The sequence below is a fragment of the Lates calcarifer genome, linkage group LG6 (assembly GCF_001640805.2).
Source record: "Lates calcarifer isolate ASB-BC8 linkage group LG6, TLL_Latcal_v3, whole genome shotgun sequence".
In the NCBI taxonomy this organism is placed as follows: Eukaryota; Metazoa; Chordata; class Actinopteri; family Centropomidae; genus Lates; species Lates calcarifer.
The window spans coordinates 16,818,899-16,839,529 of NC_066838.1; the positions used below are offsets into that span (position 1 = coordinate 16,818,899).

General features: G+C 39.8%; 1 protein-coding gene across 3 annotated transcripts in view; it reads right to left on the minus strand.

Moving 5' to 3' along the window:
* Positions 1–20,631, minus strand: part of slc2a4rg (SLC2A4 regulator) — a 40,519-nt gene continuing 19,888 nt past the window's right edge. Inside the window, exons 3-10 of one of the 3 annotated variants that reach the window (XR_007813419.1) lie at positions 19,401–19,501; positions 17,509–17,747; positions 14,518–14,618; positions 12,145–12,418; positions 10,916–11,056; positions 9,416–9,543; positions 7,999–8,299; positions 1–290 (exon numbers count right to left, since the gene is read on the minus strand). Coding sequence is in view for 2 of the 3 variants with exons in the window: in XM_018685972.2 (XP_018541488.1) it covers positions 8,188–8,299; positions 9,416–9,543; positions 10,916–11,056; positions 12,145–12,418; positions 14,518–14,618; positions 17,509–17,747; positions 19,401–19,501 (1,096 nt within the window). In the remaining variant the exon portion in view is untranslated. Of the gene's footprint in view, positions 291–2,241; positions 8,300–9,415; positions 9,544–10,915; positions 11,057–12,144; positions 12,419–14,517; positions 14,619–17,508; positions 17,748–19,400; positions 19,502–20,631 lie in introns of those variants that run through there. The other 2 variants (XM_018685972.2, XM_018685973.2) reach the window with 2 other exon arrangements.

The window sequence follows — 20,631 nt, forward strand, 5'->3', positions numbered from 1 at the left end:
ATTTCGCCTGACTCTTTATTTAATTCACTGTGCCTATATAAAGACAGACAGGTATGCATACCAATATCCAGTGAAGTTGTGAATTTATCTTTTTAGCATGTTTGTGTGAAGTGTAATATACCTTTATATCACAAATCCCTGTTCCATGGCAGTCCCAAGTGACAATCCCATCAGGCCACTTGGATTCAGACACGGACCCAGGCGGGCAATTGTGCTCCAGACCCATCAGCCTCTCATACTCTTGTTCTGGCTTGAGGCTCATGTTTGCATCCATAACTGGAAACAGAACACTGAAACAAGAAGCAAAAAATGAAATGGTAATTAAAATATTCAGAATTGAATTTAGAAAATACAGAGTGGGTCAGTTATGTAGGCAACATTATTATATGGTCAGTGGTTTAAATATTGACTATTACCCTAATCCCTACGCCTAATTCTTCATTCTTAATTTATAAGGACCTGACAAGAGGTCAGCTCTTCACTGAAAATCCTGGCATAGTTCTCCAAGCTCTTTGCAGGATACAGTTTTTTCTTTCTTTTTTTAAATACATGATTGATAATATAACAAGCTTATAAATACAACACATCAACAGATTAAATCAGTGGTTTCCAAACCTTTTGGCTTCTGACGTATAAGTATGAGAATTGTTAAAAGCTTCACAACATAATGATTTTTCTCTCCAAACTTCTCATTTATATAAATCCTCAAATGATCCGATTTAATCACCAAAAATCCACTATCAGTCCAAAAACATAGTAACAGATTTGTAAATTAGAACTTTTGTTTTTTCTTCTTTTCTTTCCTCTCCTGTTAGGCATCTCATAACTTCTCAGATTTATATTGTGACCTTTACTGAAGTAGGATTCATGCAGAGCTTTTGGTTGTAACGGAGTACCTTTGACATTGCTGTATTGGTACTTAACTACAAACGCTACAATGTTTAAGGCAGTAGAGCGGCCTAAAGAGAACAACAAACAGTAATTTAACACGAAGCAACAACGTTGCGTTGCAGCCAAGATTAACACAGGCTTCAGGATGAAGGAAACACTTAAATACATAAACAGCCACATATGTTACGGTACCTTTGACGAGACGGATCTTTGCAGACACGAGCCTTAGGCCTGTCCGACTCCGCTCCAACAAACCGCAGCTGGAGTTTGGCGGCGTTTTTCACTCGTTTTCTTGCTTCTTCATCTTTATCACCAATAACTCTTGGTGTTCGATTAAAGCTCCTCGTGATTTCTCGATCTGACTGATTTGATAAACCGTAAACGGCGCTGATGATGGCGCCTCCATTCACAAATGCAAAACGACGACGTCCTGCCCAGCGTTTCACTGACGTCATACGCAAACAAACTATTTGCTGCGTTATGCGGCGCTGTGCAGCGTCGACGAGCCCTGGGCTTAAAACAATGCGGGCCTGTTAGGAACGTTATCCAACTTTAGCCAACGCTACGCAACGTCAGAACACCTGCGAAGTTCTCCACGTGTGCTCTCCTTAGCTGCACCGAGTGGTGCAGGGAGTCACCTCGGTAACGACAACACTTTGTCCTGATTGGCTTAAGGCTTCGCTGACGCGCATGACGTAGTACGTTTTTATTCCGAGAACTTAATATTAGTTATCTTTCAAAGTTGATGTAACTTATTTGATGTCATGTTTTACATGCGTGCACCAACACTAACTACCAGCTAGCAACAGAGCTGTCCATCAGTTTAATTCAGGTTTTTTCAGTTTTTTTGTAGAATTAATGTCATTATAGGTCATATTTTCTAACCTTTATATAAATTTATATAAATTTATTTTCGCTCTGCTGGCAATTTGATGGCTCCTGTTTTTTTTTATTCTCTTAATACAAATATTTTCTCTCTGAAAGTGTTGCTCTAGCAGGTTTTCCATGTGTGACTTTTTTAAGTTTTCAAAACAGTTTGACAGAGGGGGACATTCATATTTTCTAAATAAAAAAGCACTGAGCAGCTGTGCAGTTTTTCCCACAATGAGTTGGATTTAGTTGATGAACAACTGATGAATGGTAAACTAGTTTGTACAACTAGTGCTGTCATTACCAACTGCTGTCCACAAGGGGTCAGAATAGACAAGTCAAAGAAAGCAGACACAGGAATGAATCCGGCCTACAGTCTTACATTTCCTTCTTTGAAAGATTTTTCATTATAAACATCCTCTGCAGTGATTTATTCATCTACATGATAAATATAAATAAAAAAATCTATCTGACAGCAGCCTTCTTCCATTCAGGTTTATTTTCTTTCTGTCACATTACATCACATAGATCACATTATCAGCATCATACATGGTCATCCATCTTTTCAAGCACTAGTCATAGGCTTGACATTCACACAAATACTCTTTGAGTGCACCACTCCTCAGAAAGTGCTTCCTCCATGTGCGTGGGACTGCTGATGAAGACCAGAGGCTGAGCCCACACACAGGAGAAATCCTGCCCTCCAGTGAAGACCCAAGGCTGATGTCACGTTTTCCTGAAAACGCTTTCAGTGCTCCGTGTGTGTCTGGCTGCAATGAGCATCTTTACATTTAGAGGAAAACAAACTAAAATCAGCCTTGAGTTATCAGTTACTGAAAGGGGAAATCTAACACATAAAACCCTTCAGTGTTGTATCTCCTGACAAAAAAAACAAACAGGGGGGAAAAAATGAGCGATGCTAGACACGCAAAACAACCTCAAACTCAGCCAGACAATCAATCAATCAATCAATCAATCAATGAGAAAACAAAACAAAGCAAAAGTCAGTTTTCACACCAGCCAGTGTAAGGCTCAGTAAAAACACAACAGGAGAAAAAAATGGTCATCAAATGAGAGATCTGACAGACAGAGGGTAAAAGCCTGGACAAACAATAAGAGCACAGTAGAAGAAGCCGAGAACTGAGTGGAGCTGCCATTGCGATGCATTACATTTGATTTGGAAGGAGATCTATTGGCTTTGCTGCTGCTGGTTTACACACAAATGAAAACTGACATTCAAGAAAGCAGCACATAAATTTTGACATATTTGGAAAAAAAAACGAAGGCTTTTTTTATGCACATTTCAAGGGTTTAGTTTAGCTTAATATACTGGGTAAAGGCTTGAGTGGGACCACAGTAAAGCTGGATAGCAGGCAAAGCGACTGGAGAAGAATCACTGTAGTGAAAAGGAAATGGGAAGGATATGTCAATTGGGAAACAAGAGGAAGACACTAAAAGTGTGCTGTCTGTTGGAATGTGCAGGGCAGGATGAAGATTCCCGCAAGGTTAAAAATTTAATCGTGACCAAAGGTCGAACGTTATCCTGCCTAACAACAACTTAACGTCACAACCACAAACAACATCCACGACAATGATAACCACAAGTGTTCAAAAAAAAAAAAAAAAGACTATTTGGCAGGGAGAAAGACAAAAGACGAAACCGCAACAGGGCAAGCGAGTAGCTCAGATGTCACCAAAAAGCTCAAGTTAGTTCTTGTTCCATTATAAAGCGTCTCATTGCACAAAGTAAGATAGTAAAGCAATACTGCATGGTTGTGTTATTTGATATGATTTAGCAGTGTGGTGACAGCTGTCTGTGGGTGTTAAAGATTTGGATACCAAAATCAGGGTGCACTACTGGTTCACTACAGGCAGTACAAACTAGCCAGCAAATATAACAACAAAAAAAGAGACTTTTTTTCTTTTTGTAGGTTTTACATTCAACAGGTTTTGTTTTTCTCCCCTTTGCCTCTAAGCTACAATATACATCGAATCTGTACGTGTTATGTTCACTATAGCTTCTCAATCGACTTTTTTAAAAAAATGAAAGAAAAATATTCTGAGCAACTGTACTGTAAAAAAGTTTCCTTTTCATATAACAGAGATACAACAACAACAAAATCAACATCAATACATGAAGAAGCCTCACGGTTCTCTTAATGTTGCATATGTACAAGAAAGCCCTGAAACTGCAAATCCATCTATATCGTCACTGCGTGTCTCATGTCTGCTTTCCCTCTACTGTCGACCTCCAGTTTCCCCTGCACGCCCATTATTAAGTCAACTTCAATCTCCATCTCTCGTTTTGTAGGGTTTTTAATTGTTGATCTATTTCGCAAGAATTCACCAATAAAGTTCTCATGTCCAAGATTTGTGCACAAGAGCAACTTTGTACCCAGAGTTCTTTCTGGCCACGAGGGCCCAAGCAGCTGAGCCAAGCTCTTAATGATGCAGCCTGGGCCTTTAATCGTCACGGGCCAGTTTAGTGCAACTTGAAATAAACAGGTGGAATAGTGGCCAATGATCAAAGGGGGGGGGGAGCTGTTAGCTTAACATGTGCTAACAGTCCCATTCACTGCCAGCAAAAGCATCGGCCTCTGACCCTGCTGGTGGAATCTAAAAGTGCTTACACTGAGGATGGAGAGAGAGCTGATGGGCTGCATTTGACACTCACTCTATGACCAAACCAGAGATAACAGAATTAAAAGTGGTATCCAGCACTAATAACAGTATCTACAATTACTATCTCAGCTCAGTAAAATGTAAAGAAGCATGAACCTGTTTTTTCTTTTTCTTGTTTTTTTTTTTTTTTTTTTTTTTTTTTTTTTTACTTAAGTAAAGGAAGCACAAAGGTGAGCTTTCTAGATAAAAACTGTGTGTGTGTGTGTGTGGGTGTGTTTGTGTGTTGTGAAAAAAAACTCCAAGCAATAAAATGCTGTAAAGCATCTGTTATCAATACAATAATGTGTAGCTACTGACTGAGACCGCATTTTTCCCATCACTGAGACAAGGCAGGTGCTGCTTTTCAGCCCTTGGCACTCCTGCGAGGAAAGGCAAAGTAACTGATTAACCTAAGTACCACACTGTACTTCCCAGTACCACACTTCTACAACTGCCAGCACCACTATGTTTAGTACGATAAAATCTGACAAAGAGAGCAAGACATTAACTGTTAAGATCACCTGCTAATAATGGGGGGACCCCAGAGGTACAGAACCCCTATCCCTGACACCCCATTTATTCCATCGGGCAGTGACGACACCCCTCCCACCCCCTTGAAAAAAAGAAAAAGAAAATCCTTTCACTTCAAAATTTGTTTATATAAAATGTCCATGTATAAAAACATGTCTTTGCGCAGTGCAACGTAGTGCAATTTCAATAGGTCAGTATACCGTTTCCTTTTCTGTGTTCTTTTCATTGGCACTTTGTGAAGTTTCTGACCGGAGGAGGCCTGCCCACTGCTCTCATAAACGGAGACAGAGGGAGACCTAGCTTATCTTATGCCACTGGAATAAACGCTTTACAGGCAGGATCAGTAATTTTTCAAACAATATGGTGGCTTATAACAGGAACTGAATGAGACATTAATAATGAGTATTACAGCAACCATGTGTGCTTAATATGTTTTTGCTCATTTACTTCAAACCAGCAATGAACAGTCAAGCATCTGCTTCTCATCTGTCACTGAGAAGTGATAACTGGTCACTTCTAACGCAGTATCGGCCGACAGCAGGCGGCACGGGTAACCCTGTAGCGACAGAGGACAGCACAGGTGTTTCTATGGCGACAGCGGTCTGAAGTCGCACTGATCCTCAGTCAAGGAGTCTGCTCAAAGTTGGCCTGCTCATATAGGAAAGGACAGGCACTGTGTAATAGTATATGTGTGAAAGTGTGTATGTGTGTGTTTGTCATACGTTGCTATGGTGATCAGGTAAGGTCAGTGTCAGGAGCGCTTAGAGTAGAGGACATGCGGCAGAATCTACATTCAAAAAAAGCTGCTAACAAACAGCACAAGGGTGAATCTCTTAAAAAAATACATCTACTGTCATGACTCTGCCTCTGAGATCAGATCAGAAAAACAATTTTTTTAAAAATCTTGCAGAGTTTTTTTTGTTATCTGGATTGCATGTTGTACAGACTGAAGCACGTTGAGGGAAATTTATAATTTTGGGATATATAAATAATTGACTCTATGGTTGAGACATGGGTTAAAATGCTCAGCTCTTTTATCATGAGTTGACTCAGAGCAGGTTAAGGACGACTATATGTTACTAAAGAGGGGAAACTCTTGTGGAAATTTCTCAATGTGAGAGTTACTTAAAAACACTCTTAATTATGACTATTGATGTGTAGTTTGGTCTTCTACTTTCATCATTAATATCACCAATAGGAGATCATCATTAGCTTGTCCATCAATGTCAACAAACCAATTCCGAGTTTATAGTTTGAGGCTGGTAAACTTTAAAAAACTAACTGAGTCATTTTACTGTATTTGTCTTGTGGGAACACACTCCTGTGTTGCAGGAGGGTATCATTTATAAAGATTTCTAGAAAACACAGCTGTAAGATAACTGCTATCTTTGCATTTTTTTCTGTTCCTGTTTTATATCTTAGACAACTAATAGGTACAAAGCAAGTAACAGATTGGGTTTTAGCATTAAAAGGTGTTAATTTCTTAGAGTGGCCAATATTGATGGAAACTGCTTTAAAAAAAAAAAAACTATCTAAAAATCTACCACCTATATTTTATCTAAAGCTTGGAAAACTTAGCCTGATGTTAACTATTAACTAATACAGGCCTACTCTAAAAAGGTAAAACTCCACTTTGGTAGAACATTTTCTAACTTTTGCTACACTTACTTCCAAACGAATCGGTATACAGTTGACCACTGACACTGCTGCTCTGCACTCAACTTGATTTGATTCTTACTTTTCATTTTCAAATGTCAGACCAGAGTGAATGATTTTAAAGGATTAAACACAACATCTACTGAAAACACAGACAAAAGTCTTAATTCCTATGAAGTTAGATTTGGTATCTACAAATGCTGCACTGCTGGTTAATGATAATTATTCCAAAGACGACAGATTGGGTAATCTCTCCATTTAAAATGGTAAGAAACGAATTAGAATGCCTGACTTATCAGGTAGTGATTGTTGGGTTACAATCTCTATGTTATTTATCTACATACAGAATTTACATCAGTCAGACTGTAAGTTAAAGTTTCAAAGGGCAGTAATCATTCATTTATCATTCATTGTGGTAAACAATCTTTTTAAGAACATCAGCTGTCGAAGGAAAAAAATTAGCCTTTCTGCCTCAATTCACCCCAATAACAATGACAACCACAATGCAAGAAAGACAATATGAAATGCTGTAATTCTGCCGATTGCACAGTGCAACTGCTAGTTGCTTAAGCAATTCATCGCTGAAAATAAACTCTATATAAGAAACAGATATCCGTTCTCTCAGGCATACGCTGTGGTTACAGTGATACTCTAAAAGTCGACTTATTTCTTCAAGGTGCATATCTCTAGGGCACAAGTATAGAAAAGAAGAGGGAGATATATTTCATATATTGTGTACATCTCTCAAATATTTTGGAAAGTCAAGGGGAAACTCTCTGTACCACTTGGTGTGAGGTTTTTGTGCATTTTTGCAAAATTACAAGACGTGTCGCTGGCTGTACTGAATTTGACTAATGAACAGGTTGTTAGATATTGAACAATATGTGTTTAAACATACAGTCGATACCCAGTAAGGCTGCAGAAGACAGTGATGTTAGATTCGGTATTGAGCTTACACCTAAGCTGTTGGTTGTAAGTGAACAGGCTTTTTTGCCTTTGGTAGGTTTGAAGTCCCTTAAACAGTGACAATGAAAAAACGGATATGCTACAGAGGTTTTACCGAGCAAAGCTGGTGTTAACCCTTGAACCTCCAAAAAAAGAGTCACGATCCACCCCGTAAACAGTGGCTTACATGATGCTCCTACAATGAACAACAGAGTTTAACAAAAAGCTTATCTGTAGTCTTTAAACATTGCCTTGAATTGAGGCCATGAAAAATGGCAAGTGATAAACAAAAATCAAATCAGAAGGTTCAAAAACCAATTTAAATGTTTCTTTTTTTCCTTATTCATCAACAGAGTGAAAATGTCTCAGTCTTAGAAAAAGTCTCCAAACCTGCATAAAGTTCATTTTTCTTGCTGATTTTTTTGTTTGTTTGTTTTTACCCACCGGTTTTATTTTCTCTTTGTGTTTGGAAACGGAAAAGAGAGAAGGCGAAACCCCTGCTGGGCTGAAGGAAGCAGCACTGAGAGCTCCATCATGAAGAAATCTCCCCTCATCTCACCAGTGGAAGAGTCCACCTTGCTGTCACTCTGAGTGAGGAAGAGTTCATCTCGCAGACAGGAGAAGGGGACTGGATTAGTCGGTGAATCTCTGACAGGCTTTTTTCCAGCGACAGGCTGTGCACCACATGTCTCTCTTCTCCATGCCGTATACCTTTCGGCACTTCTTCGCCTCCCCACGGGGTTTCCTTGGTAACAGCAGATGTGACAGCATAAGGACGTGCACACAGACATCCAGGCGCCCACACGGGCAAAACACACAAACACACACACAGATGAGGCACCTAAATGTGTCAGTGCACATGTAGGTACAGCGGCAGGAACACATACACATGCAAATACACACAAGTCTTTCCTTTAAAAAAGTCAATATATATGTGAATCAATACAGAGAGGCCATCTTTGAAGAGGTTGATGATTCATATAACTGCATTTTTAAAATCTGATATCTGATTTGATATGATTTAGGGTCCTGATGGTGCTTAGTGTCCTTGTGACTGTGGTTGGGCTTTATTAGAAAATCAATGGTATTCAGAATTTTTAACATTAGCATGATGACATAAACTAGTTTCTGTGTATCCTTAGTTTACATCCTATCAGTAATAAACTATTAACTATAAAACACAATTACATTCAATTATTTCTCTGTTTAAAGGATTAGGATAATTTATAATTATGCAATCATCTCCAATCACTGAAATAAAACTGTGACAGACTGTAGTTATAACAGCAACTTGTTTGACTTATTGTAAGTGGATGTGCCATGAAAGGACAAACACAGACGCAAGAGAAGAAAAACTATTTGGTATTGATAATACTGACTGCTGAATCATATGATTAAAATATAAAATAACATAGGGTGGCACGGTGGTGCCGCACACCAAGAAGGTTCTGGGTTCGAGCCCCAGTTTGAGCCCAGGGATTTTCTGTGTGGATACTCTCCCTGTGCCTGAATGGGCTCTCTCCAGGTACTCTGGCTTCTTCCTCCCACAGTTCAAAGACATGCACGTTAGGTTAAGTGGCAACTCTAAATTGCCCGTAGGTGTGAATGGTTGTTTGTCTATATGTGTTGGCTACGGACTGCCTCTCACCCAATGACAGCTGGGATAGGCTCCAGCCCCCCACAACCCTTAACGGATAAGCGGTATAGATAATGGATGGTTGGAAGGATAAAATAACACATATTTAAATAACTGGCATTAACTAAAGCACAACTGGCCCCACTTCCTTGATTTAAACTGAATAATTTTACATCTCTAACAAAATCGCACAACATATGAACAAAGAAAATGGCTGCTGTGTACCTGGTTCCTGGTGTTGACTTAGCTGGTGGCGTTACCAAAGCATGGTTCTTGTTAACAGTGGTGTGTGTGTTGGCTGCTGGCTGCCGCTTCTCACCGATACTAACTGTTCGGACATGAGTCACAGGCCCCTGTGAAAGGGAAAGACATCATGAGTGCATTGCTCAACATAGTACTGATACAGCGACGCCTCACAGTGTTTGGTCAACTCTCAAAAGTATCTGTATAGAGAGAAATTAGTTATCAGAAAGACAAAACCTTTATTCTGACCCTGTCAGAATAAACTAAAAAAAGGTAAAGCATCTGTAGCTTAATGGAAAAGCTTGGCTTTTTATTTAAATAATTGTAAATTGCACAAACTGGAATGTGCAGATGCTTTTCCATGGTCTCTTAGCTCCAGCATCACAAGAGCCACAGTATCACCTTGTGGAGCTCTGTGCAACTTCAAAAAGCTTCCTATGCCACTAGGAGACAAATACAAGTTATCACAGTTACACTGATGATGTGTGCTTTGCATAGCCGATGTTAGCACATGATTGGCTTTAAGTTTTCAGCTACACAACTGATAGAAAACAGAGGACTATGTTATTGGATTGGACTATAATCTCTATTCTGCGTACATAAGACATGTAACAAAATTGTTTTTTTTATTACTAAAAAGGCATCAAGGGAGAGTGGCTCCTCACACTGCTAAAGCCAGTGTAGAGACATCAATCTATCACTAGCTGGCTGCACAACATTGACGCTCTCCTTTCCTGTTTCCCCAAAAAAGACACACTTCAAAATCAATTCATTTTAAATTCATCTGTGCATGTTTTATCTACAACCAGAAAATCTGGCATTACATACTTTTTTGTGTCCCTGCAGTGGTTGCCTGTCAGTTTTATTATTGATTTTAAGATCCTTTTATTGGTTTGTAAATCTTTAAACAGTTCTGTGCCTGAGTACATGTGATGTGCTTTTAAGATACAGTATGTGCCTCCTGGATCCCTCAGGTCCCCTGACTGTCTCCTGGCTGTTCTTCAACCAATGCTGCCTTCAACCATTATGGCCCAAGCCCTTAAAACATTCTAATAGAGACACTGAGGATGTTGCAGTAACTTGTTTTTAACACATATTCTCTCAGTTCGACTTGAATTTACATCATACTCATTTTTTTTTACTTTTTATCTCTATTCATTTGCATCAGCATCATACATACCACTGAGACAGCACATACAGTATAACACTGGCAACACATGTTCAATGTTGTGCATGCATGCACATTTGGTTTAAAGTTTTTTTTGTTTGGATTATATGTTAGGGTCTTTGAATATTATCTTTGGATGAATTGTGCTGTATACAGACACACTGATGCATTTTTATATAAACAGATGATGGTACAGAGCAGCAGGGAGGGCGAAAAACCAGAGTGACAAAAAGCTCAAATGGCCACAAGTGGAAAAAACAGCAGGAGAGCGGTTAAGATTAAGATAAAAAGGCGTGAGACAAAGCCTCACTCACCGGGACGCCTTTGAAAATGACAGGAGGGGACTGCCATGACACACTGATGCCATTCCCAGTCCCAGTTCCAGGCCCGGTCCCATTACCACTGTCTAACCCTGCCAGCTCGGGACCCACTGGGATACTCACTGGAGCAGTGGCCTGGAACATGGACAACCACCCCACCACAGCCAGAAGAGGACAAGACAGAAACGGAGGAGGGACAGGAAAAGTGCAGATAGAAACAGATAGATAGAAAGAACAGAAAAAAAGAGATCATATAATTAGTGGGGAAGGTATTTCACCTCTTAATCTGAAATATGCCTTTATATCGACACTGATCATGAATTAAGATCAAAACTGCCTACCACAAAAATGTGTATTGTACATAAACACAAAGTTTGAGAGTTTTACAATAATAGTTCAACAATACTGGCAGGCACTTGTAGGATATGGCATACAACAGTTTCTATGACAGCATTAAGAATAGCAAAGACAGCACAAGGTTAGCAGTATTGAATAGAAGAGTATGAGGACAAGCAATACTGCGGAAAATGAAACACAAGAAGCTGTTTCACTGCATATGCATAACACAAGTCTGCTTTTATGTGCATTTTGTGTTGTCATGGCAACTGAAAGTTCAATACTACCTCCAACCACTGCGAAGGACTGAATTCATTATTAAATATTTTAAAGATTTATACTTTAACCAAATATGTTCTTCCAGTTGAAAACATTTCACTTTTACCTCCAAGGGCATATGAGTGAGGAGTCTACGTGAATTGGGTCTGGTTAGAACAACAGGGGAAAAAAGAAGAGGGACGAGCAGAGGAAGAGAAAGGATGCGTGGATATCCAAAGCAGCTCAAATAAAGTGTTGCAAGCAGGAATTTAAGCATAATTGAGTCTCATAGGTTTGCTGGCTTATAAAAATATTCTGATTTCATTCTTCATGTAACCTAATGTTAATATTGGCAAAAAAGTTTTTTTCCTTTCTCTCCCTGAGATATACACCCACACTAGTGTAGGAGTTAGAGTTAAGTAAGTCACCCTGACCTCAATGCTTTTTTGCAACGCTGACCTAAAAAACTGCCTCTGCAAATTCCATACGATAGAAAACTGAAACTTAATGGCTTGGTAACATATGGACTGTTTCATGTTTTTAATTGTATTGCAGTACTTTTTTTAAGACATTAAATTTTGCAGTGTGTGTATGTGTCTAATATGTGTCTGGTGACGAGTGTGAATTACCTGGTAGGCGTGGTCAGTGCGAATGTGGCAGAGAGTGGAGGGAGCTGATTGACTGAGCAGTGTCGGGGCGTGGCTCTGCGAACCAGTCATGTTGATGTGTTCGGAGTGAGGGACATCAGTGAGTGGTGGCGGGAAGACAGGTGGAGGACCAGCCGTGGTGGGGGAGGTGGGCGTGAGGCTGGACAAGCCCTCCGTTAGGCTGTCCATGTTGACCTCAATCTCTGAGTAGTAAAAGTCCTCCTCTCCATCACTGTAGTCCGAGTCGTTGTTTCGCCTAAGGGAGAGAAACAGCAATTACTTAAAAACTACACACCCCCAACTTAAAATTATTTTAATTATATTTGAATCTTAGTTTCATCTTTGAAGTGATAATAAACCACATTAAAGTTTGGGTCAATCAGCTTTTGAAGACATGGCTGATTCAAATTATAACCATATAACGCAGCCCCTCTCTTCTAGTACTTGTACTTGCTAATTCCACTGACTGTGTTTTAATTGATGCTCTGTTGGCCACTCACCCTATAAATGTCACAGATTATCAGTATTTTTCTCTCTTCATTATCCTTGACCACATCTTTATGTAGGAAATACAGGTGTATCTTTAAAGCACTTATTTGAAAGCACTTACTTTACTGTATGTGTCTGCAATAATTCCACTCACTTCTCTCTTATTTGCAACCACTAATTTGGTGGCTCTGAGAAGCATTAGCCTAAAGACTGTAGCCTGTGCTGGTGGTGGGTTCAGTAGGCTTATGATATATTGCCACTACCATCTGGCACATTATATTCATGCTGATATTTCTCTTAAAGTGAAGCAGAAAACATTTCTGTACACTAAAGAATACTAATAAATATTTATTGCATTTCACAAAATTTCAGTATTATAAAATTATAAATAAATATAAAATTTATTAGTGGATGCTTTTTAATCTTTGTTCAGTATTTTGTACTATTATAAAAAATGGTTTTAGATTTGTTGATATTTTAGTCAGATAACTGGATTTTTAAAATGAATATTAATTAACTTTGCCCACAGCAACTAATAAATTTTACATTTGTATCAAAAATTCACAAAAAACCCAGCACATTTGTGCACACTTTTCACATCTGTTATTTTTTTATGATAAACTGTAAACCTACAATCAGCACTGAGAGGACGAGCACAATAAATGAATCTCAAAACATTATGATACATTTAAAAATACTGATTTGGGACCACAGTGGTCATGAAAGTTGCCCGTGTCTTTGCCTGTGATGTTCAATTTTACTGAAGTGACACTGACCACTCTATGAATGTAAACACAGCTGTCAGATAGGAAAAAAAAAAAAAGAGTAGAAAGTGGTTATGCTTCCCAACAGCAGGGGGCAGTGAAAGCCAGTGTGTTGTAGAACTCCTCCAACAAGTAGGCTGGGTATGAACTGACAATTACTGTGAGGCCCTGTCTTAAAAAAAGTATGAGGTTCAGCTAATGCATGGAATAACAGTATTATAACATTTCCTAACAACACCATCTATACAAACTCTAAATTATTACTGCTTTGCATTTCACTGTGACAAGTATATATTTTTTATGTCGAGTCAATCTGCTGCATTGAGTAAAAGCAGTTAATGTAAACTACAGCCGTACTGATAAAAACCTCAGATGACTCCAGAAAAATGGACCACATGATACAATGTGCACATATGTGGAGAAGTGGTAATAAACAAGCGCAGCTCCTAAGGCGCAAAGGCAGGCAGTTGGACAGCATCCAAGCTGTGACGACTCAAATGTGTGTCACTTTACTTGTCTTACCACCGTGTTTACATCCCTAAGTGAGGCACTGCTACCCTGAAGGTGCAGAGAAAGGACCATTAAATTGCCACCTACACAGTGAAGGTCTTTGTTAAAGTGAAATACTGAGCCTGCAGTTCTATAAAATAAACACACATCATCAGCATCAGTGTCAACATTAGCTGAACTGATTTTAATAAAATGTATAAATATGTCTACAAATAAAACAACAACATACTTTCAAACAATGGCAACGTCACAATGAAGTGAGACTGTGTGACTCATGAAGATCATCATACTGCCTGGTGATGGTGCGCGTGTGTGTGGGAGTGTGTAGGGGTTTAGCAAAGCCAAAAACTGCGGATGATACACACACAACTAGGCAGCGTGTGAGACTTCATGAAAAAAAGAAATAAAGACTGAGGGAGCAAACCTAAATTATTCTAAATTAAATATCAGTTCTTCTTGAACATTTTATGGCACATCTATAAAGCATGGAAAAATGCAGCTAATATTTGATCAAAAGTCCCTGTAAATGGCACTGTTCAAACCCAGGATACAATAACTGTGTCTGATTTTCCAGTGATGACTAGCAACTCACCCCAGGTGGACGGTGCGGATGTGTCGCTGGATCCCTGAGGAGGTGCTAAGGACCTTTTCACAGTTCTTCCACAAGCACTTGAACATCACCTTCATGGAGTTCTGAAAGAAACATTCAAAAGCAACAAAAGTCAGGTCATTGCAAGACAGCATAATGTCTCACAGAAACAGTGTCAAAAAATGTAAACAAATAAATTAGACCGTAGCCAATGGATGTCTGTGTGTATGTGTGTGTGTGTGTGTGTGTGTTTTAAGCACAATTTTTTATCATTTTCTCAGCAATAGAGAAAGATCAGCAGTCAGTCCTGGTAGAAACTGATAAAACTAAACATATTATCTTCAGTACTGATTAGCATTTCAGTGGTAACTGAGATTTATACAGTTTGTATACAGTTTGTGTTCTCATGTTCCTCTGTGTGGATCTCACTGGCAGACTCAATAGAAAGGCCTTCGTGGGAGATTGAGTGCCACTCTACAAGGGGCCAAACACTACACCTCATTAGAAAGCTATTAGAACAATGAGTTTATAAAAACCTGATATGTGACAAGTTCAGACACATACAGAGTAAAAGAGAAAGAGACAGAAAAAGACAGGGATAGAAAGGGCAAAATGAAACTGTACCCTTCTCTGTCTACCTCACAGTACTTTCATGTTCACTGACAGGATGATGAGCAAAATAAATGTGCTGTTTTGATCTCCCCCTGCTGTCTGTGCACGCTGTGGGCTCGGGTGAGGATCTATCACACCGGAAATAATTTGGTGTTAGGTGCAGGCAGGGGGGTTCCCCCCTCCCAGTGTTTCACACAACATAAATGTACAGTAACCTACAGACACAGACTGGCACACAAGCACACCTGTGACCTGTGATCATTGCATTACACAAGGCTTATTGATATCTGATCCTCCTCAAACCTAATTTCATATAAAACCGAGAATAACCCTTCATGGTTCACGAACAAGCCATGAGGAGATGGATGGATGGATGGGGTGGGTGTTTTTTTTTTTTTATTTCAATTCATTTTCTCTTCCACATATCAGGGCCTGGCATCTGTCCCATGAGCAGGCAGGGACTTGCATCACTGCTAATGAAAGACAGTGGGTGTGCTCTCTCATTACCTTTCAACAGCCTGCGGTGAAAGAAGGGCGAGAAAGAAGGGGAGGAGAGAACAGGCTGGATAGAGAGAAGAAAATAGAGCAAGAAAAGTCAGAGTAGAACAAGTTTTTATCAATGATTACAGTAAGTCTCCTTCACTACTCAGAACTATTTTTCATTGATTGTCACTCCCCTTCACCAACATGTTATTAAACTAATTGAGTGGTGCTGGCCATATGCATGTCTCCTGCCATGCTGTTTGAAACAACCTTCCTAATAAAAATTACACAGCAAAGCTAGTCTTTAATCCCACAAACAATCACAAATCACTTAATTCCCTAAGCGCTTTTCTTGCATCTTAACGCTGTTACAGTAAGACTGGTGATTGTGGTGTTTAATAATCCTCTTAACTCACTGCCTGCACAAAATCAAACAGCCTACAATCCAAGGGGCAACTGCTCATAGAAGGTTAAGACCTCTGGGGTTGGCGTTAGCTATACAGCATTACAACACAAAGCTAGCCAGCAAGTTAACTCACATTTCAGCCTTCTCCCACACGACTCATGTATCTCTGTTCCTTTCAGAGTCATCCTACTTCATTTCCTGTCTGCTTATCTATGGTATGGCATAGGTCTCTGGCAGCATCGTCCTTGGAGTCTTTATGGTTTCATATATTCAGCAGCTCAATAATCTTCACTGCTGCCCCACTCCAGGGAGGTTGAATTGCAAACTCCCACATATTGTACAGTATATGAGTTCTCCTCTGTCACTGTATGGCTAGAGGAAATATTGAGATTCATTCTCCTCCTGTTGCTACCTTGAGCATCAATTCTCCTCTCCTCCTCTAAATCCTTTGACTGTCCTCATTTTCATGCATCCCTTGAACCCTCTGTTGCTTCCTGCTGATCATCCTTCCCCTGTCTGTCTCCTCTCCTTCGTTCATACTAGACCTTCCCATCTCTCCCCCTGAGAAGGCTGAAAAAGGGGATGGAAAGCTTCTTGTGAAAACACTCTGACGTTCTGGACTGTTGCTATAGTAAAAAAAAAAAGTGAGGGGGAGAAGTGAAAGAAAGAACACAATCCATCATCCCCAAAGAGAGAGAGCGGCAAGTCTTATGTCAAAAGCTGTTAAACTGCATGGGGCTAACATTTTCTGAAAGTTTCTAGCAAGTTTTCTGAGGTTTCTCCCTGCCACTACTTTATAGAAATAACAAAAGCACATCAGAGTTATTCCTCTACAACTGTGGCCCTGAGGTATTATTGAGTATGTTCTAATGGTTTGTTTTAGGTTACAAGCAGAGTGGACACCATTTAGGGCTGCTGTGATAACCACAAACCATAACTGTGTCAAGTGATGAGCGGAGTAAAGAAACAGCACTGTGCCTGTGGATGTCACAACAAATGACTTCTGGCTGTCACATCTCGTCTTTAAACAAAACTATGAAAAGTGCAGCAATATCAAACAAAATCTATTCAAGCATGAAGATGATAATGTAAGGTTCAATCGGTCACATGTAGAGATGTTGATGTTTTCACCCCTTCTTCTGTCATCAGTTCAATTTCATATACTGTGATTGCTAACCCTAAAAATATATTTAATATGCTCAGGAAAATGACACAGATGTTACATTGATTTGTGACAAAATTCAGAAAGAGTAAGCTGGCAAGTCACAAGTGCAACACTTCTTAAGCTGCATTCACAGCATGTTCAATTAACATAATAGCTGGCTGGGAACATGGGGAAAATTGTTCAAATCAGCTCTCTGTGCAATATGACAAACAAAGAAATGTAGAATTTTCACATATTTCCAATATATGGGAATAAATCAAAATACAAAAAAATACTGTAACAATGGACACAGGACATCACATGAATGTCACATGAGACACCCGTCTACCTTTCGCTTCCGAGGTATGGGGTCCTCAAACATGAAGTGCGTGCTCTCTGTGGCATCCTCACTGACATCATCACCCTGGGACGAGAGCAGGAAGCTCTTGTTGGTATCGTTAGAGAGAGGTGGGGACGGGGTGGAGGGCACCGATTGGTCGCTGGCATCCCAGCTCCAGTTGCCGCTGGTGGAACTGCTGTAGCTAGCTGACAGAACCTCTTTCCATGCCCTGCTGGCTGGCTCTGGGACTGCAGTTTTTAAAAAAAGGCACATGGTTAACTCAAAAACCACCTCGGCACTTCTTTAAAGGCCTCACAGACAGACAGACACACACACACACACAATATATTATAAAATTCCCCATGATGCCGGGACATTATGCATAACAACCTTGATCCAAATCTAACCTCTGAAATGGAAATAAAAATCCCTATGAGGACTACCATAGCCTGTCTGATATATACAGTGTAATATCTTTAATATCTTACATATAGTAGATACTTAACTGTCCTAACATTTTCCATTAAGCTATACTGAGCTCTGCTGATAAAACCCAACACAGTTTTAATTTCCTGGACAAGGTAACATACTATTTCTAAGTCTTGGTCCACATACCCTTTCTATGGCCTTTGGCTTTTTGACCAATCCAATCCTGTGTAACCTATAAGACTCAATAATCGCACTGGCTTGATTTGACTTTTACTGTGGCAAAACATGGTAAAAAAAAGAAGTAAACTTCAACATAGTAATCCAGTGTACGGTGGGGATTAACATTTAGTAACTAATAGCTATAATCTATAGAAATGTAAGGAGTTGAATCCAAGTTCAAATGAATATAGCATAGATCAATTTGTGTATGAAGATTACTGTACTACTTCACAGAATTACTAAAGCCCTACAGTAAACCATGTGTCACTCCCATAAGCGAGAACAAATCAGCATGGCAAGGCCGATTTCAGCTCCTAAAACCGAAAATATGGGGAAACTTTGTACAAGCTACACAAATCATACTAAAACTATATTCATGTTAAAGCATTATAGGGAGTGTCTGGGGAGGCATAAAGTGAGTGGTGTTGAGAGCTGGGCTACATAATGGAACATTTACCCAAACTCCCAACTTGCACACACGCATAGACATTTTTATGAGGCTTGACCAAACTGTGATGAATCAAAGATGTCAGCCAACATCCCTTCTCTGCAACACTTTGTGTTAAGTAAACATTTTATCAAGCTTAGCTCCTCCTAAACCCACAGCATCCTCTGATATGATCTGAAGACTGCTGAATTCTACGATGAAAACTTACATTGTATTTGTACCCACTTAGTACAGCTCCGTTAAACAGAGTGCCCCTAGCCTTTAAGGATATGACCTACAACATGTTGCTGTACTCAGAGTAGAAACAATAGCTTTGGTTTAATGTTGAGCTAAAAAAAATAAAATAAAAAAGGCGATAGGATTTTGACAGTCTGGTGGGGTTGGCATGGTGATGGCAACCGCAGCAATACTTGAAACAGCGAAAGGAGCTATGGTGATACGGTCAAGGCTAAACAGTTGGCAGTAAGTGCTGGGCTTGGGTAAACGTGCATGCATACAAAGATAAGGGAACAGTGGTAATACTGTAACACTCCCTTCCAAGGGATGAAAAAGGGTTAACACACTAACGACTCAGCATTTCAGTCTGTGTCAAGGTAAACTAACATCAAGTGATATATGATAAGTATTCCTTCCCACTGTCCCCTGCTTCACATAACTGACAGTGAGTAATGCTTGGTATGATTTAAAGTGAATGTCCTTGATTTGTTTAATGCAGTGGATGAGTCAGTATTTGATGGAGTAGCTTCTGCTCAAGTTCCGGTAAGTGCAAGGTTGAATGTAGCTGACGCCAAGGCAGTGGTGTTACCTGTGGATGCAGAGGAAGGGTAGAGCACCAAAGGGGATGTGGATAGTGAGGTCAGGACGGTGGCAGCCATCACCTCCTTATCAGCGTGACCTGAGGGCTTCCTGCAAAACACACAAATACAGATTCAGCACACAGGAAAAAAGTCAGGTATAGGTTGTTCCAAATTCGCCTTAAACCCAGGATATGTTTGAACAAAATTTAGTCAAACTCTGTAAAAGAGTTTGTTGTTGTTGTTTATCTGAGTAATGGAAAATGATTTTTATAAGGAAACGCCTACTCTTGTCCCCATAGAAAACCACAAATCAATGAAGCCCTCAAAAATATCAAGAAATTTGATTTAGGGAACAAATCCAACAAATGAAGTAGCCAGTGTATGGAGAGATATGTGATTATGTGTTAAGTAAATCTGGGGGAACTTAGTGTTTCAGTCTATGTTTGAGTATGTGCATGTGTGTGTGTACATGGGGATGTAATGGAAAGCCTCGAGAGTGAAAGGGTTTTGTGGTGTGTTTCTGCACAGCTTGTGCAACTCTGCTTAGAGAGAGGGCGAGAGAGATGCTTGTTCCTCCCTTCCCGCTCAGTGCACCCCATGCTGAGTGGTCCGCCCTCAGCTTAAACCTTATTTATACTGCCCACTTGAACTGGCAGGTTACACATATACACAGTACACATATACATGCACAGCAAGCTCAGAGAGTATGCTTTGGCATCTGGCTTTCTAATAAAAAATGTGACTGAGAACAGCAGTAATTCATGCCATCCTGCAATGAAGCACAAATTTCTCTACTTCATCAGACTTATTCTCAGTCTATTCTATTTTGCATTTATCACCTCTTTTCTTGCTGTCCTGGAAAGTAAAATACGGGGAAAACTATTCAAGGCAGGGCTAAGAACTCACCCACACACTTGTGCACACACATAAACAGATTTAAATTATCATGTAAGATCCCATAAAAAGAGAACTGTCGAGACCTATACACTGTGGTGAGTAACTGTGTATGTATGTAATATACAAATTCAAATGTTATAAAATGTTAACATATGAATGCACACACTAACACAGATGTACTGACACAGAGCATACACAGACAGAGGCAAAGATACACATGGTCTGCAGCTTTAAGAGGTCCTTGTCCCGCCCCCAGACTTCTCCACTACACAACCAGAGTAAACTGGTTTGAGGCATTCTTTCAGCCAAGCCCTAAGCCCTGGCAGAGATCCACTCTGAGTC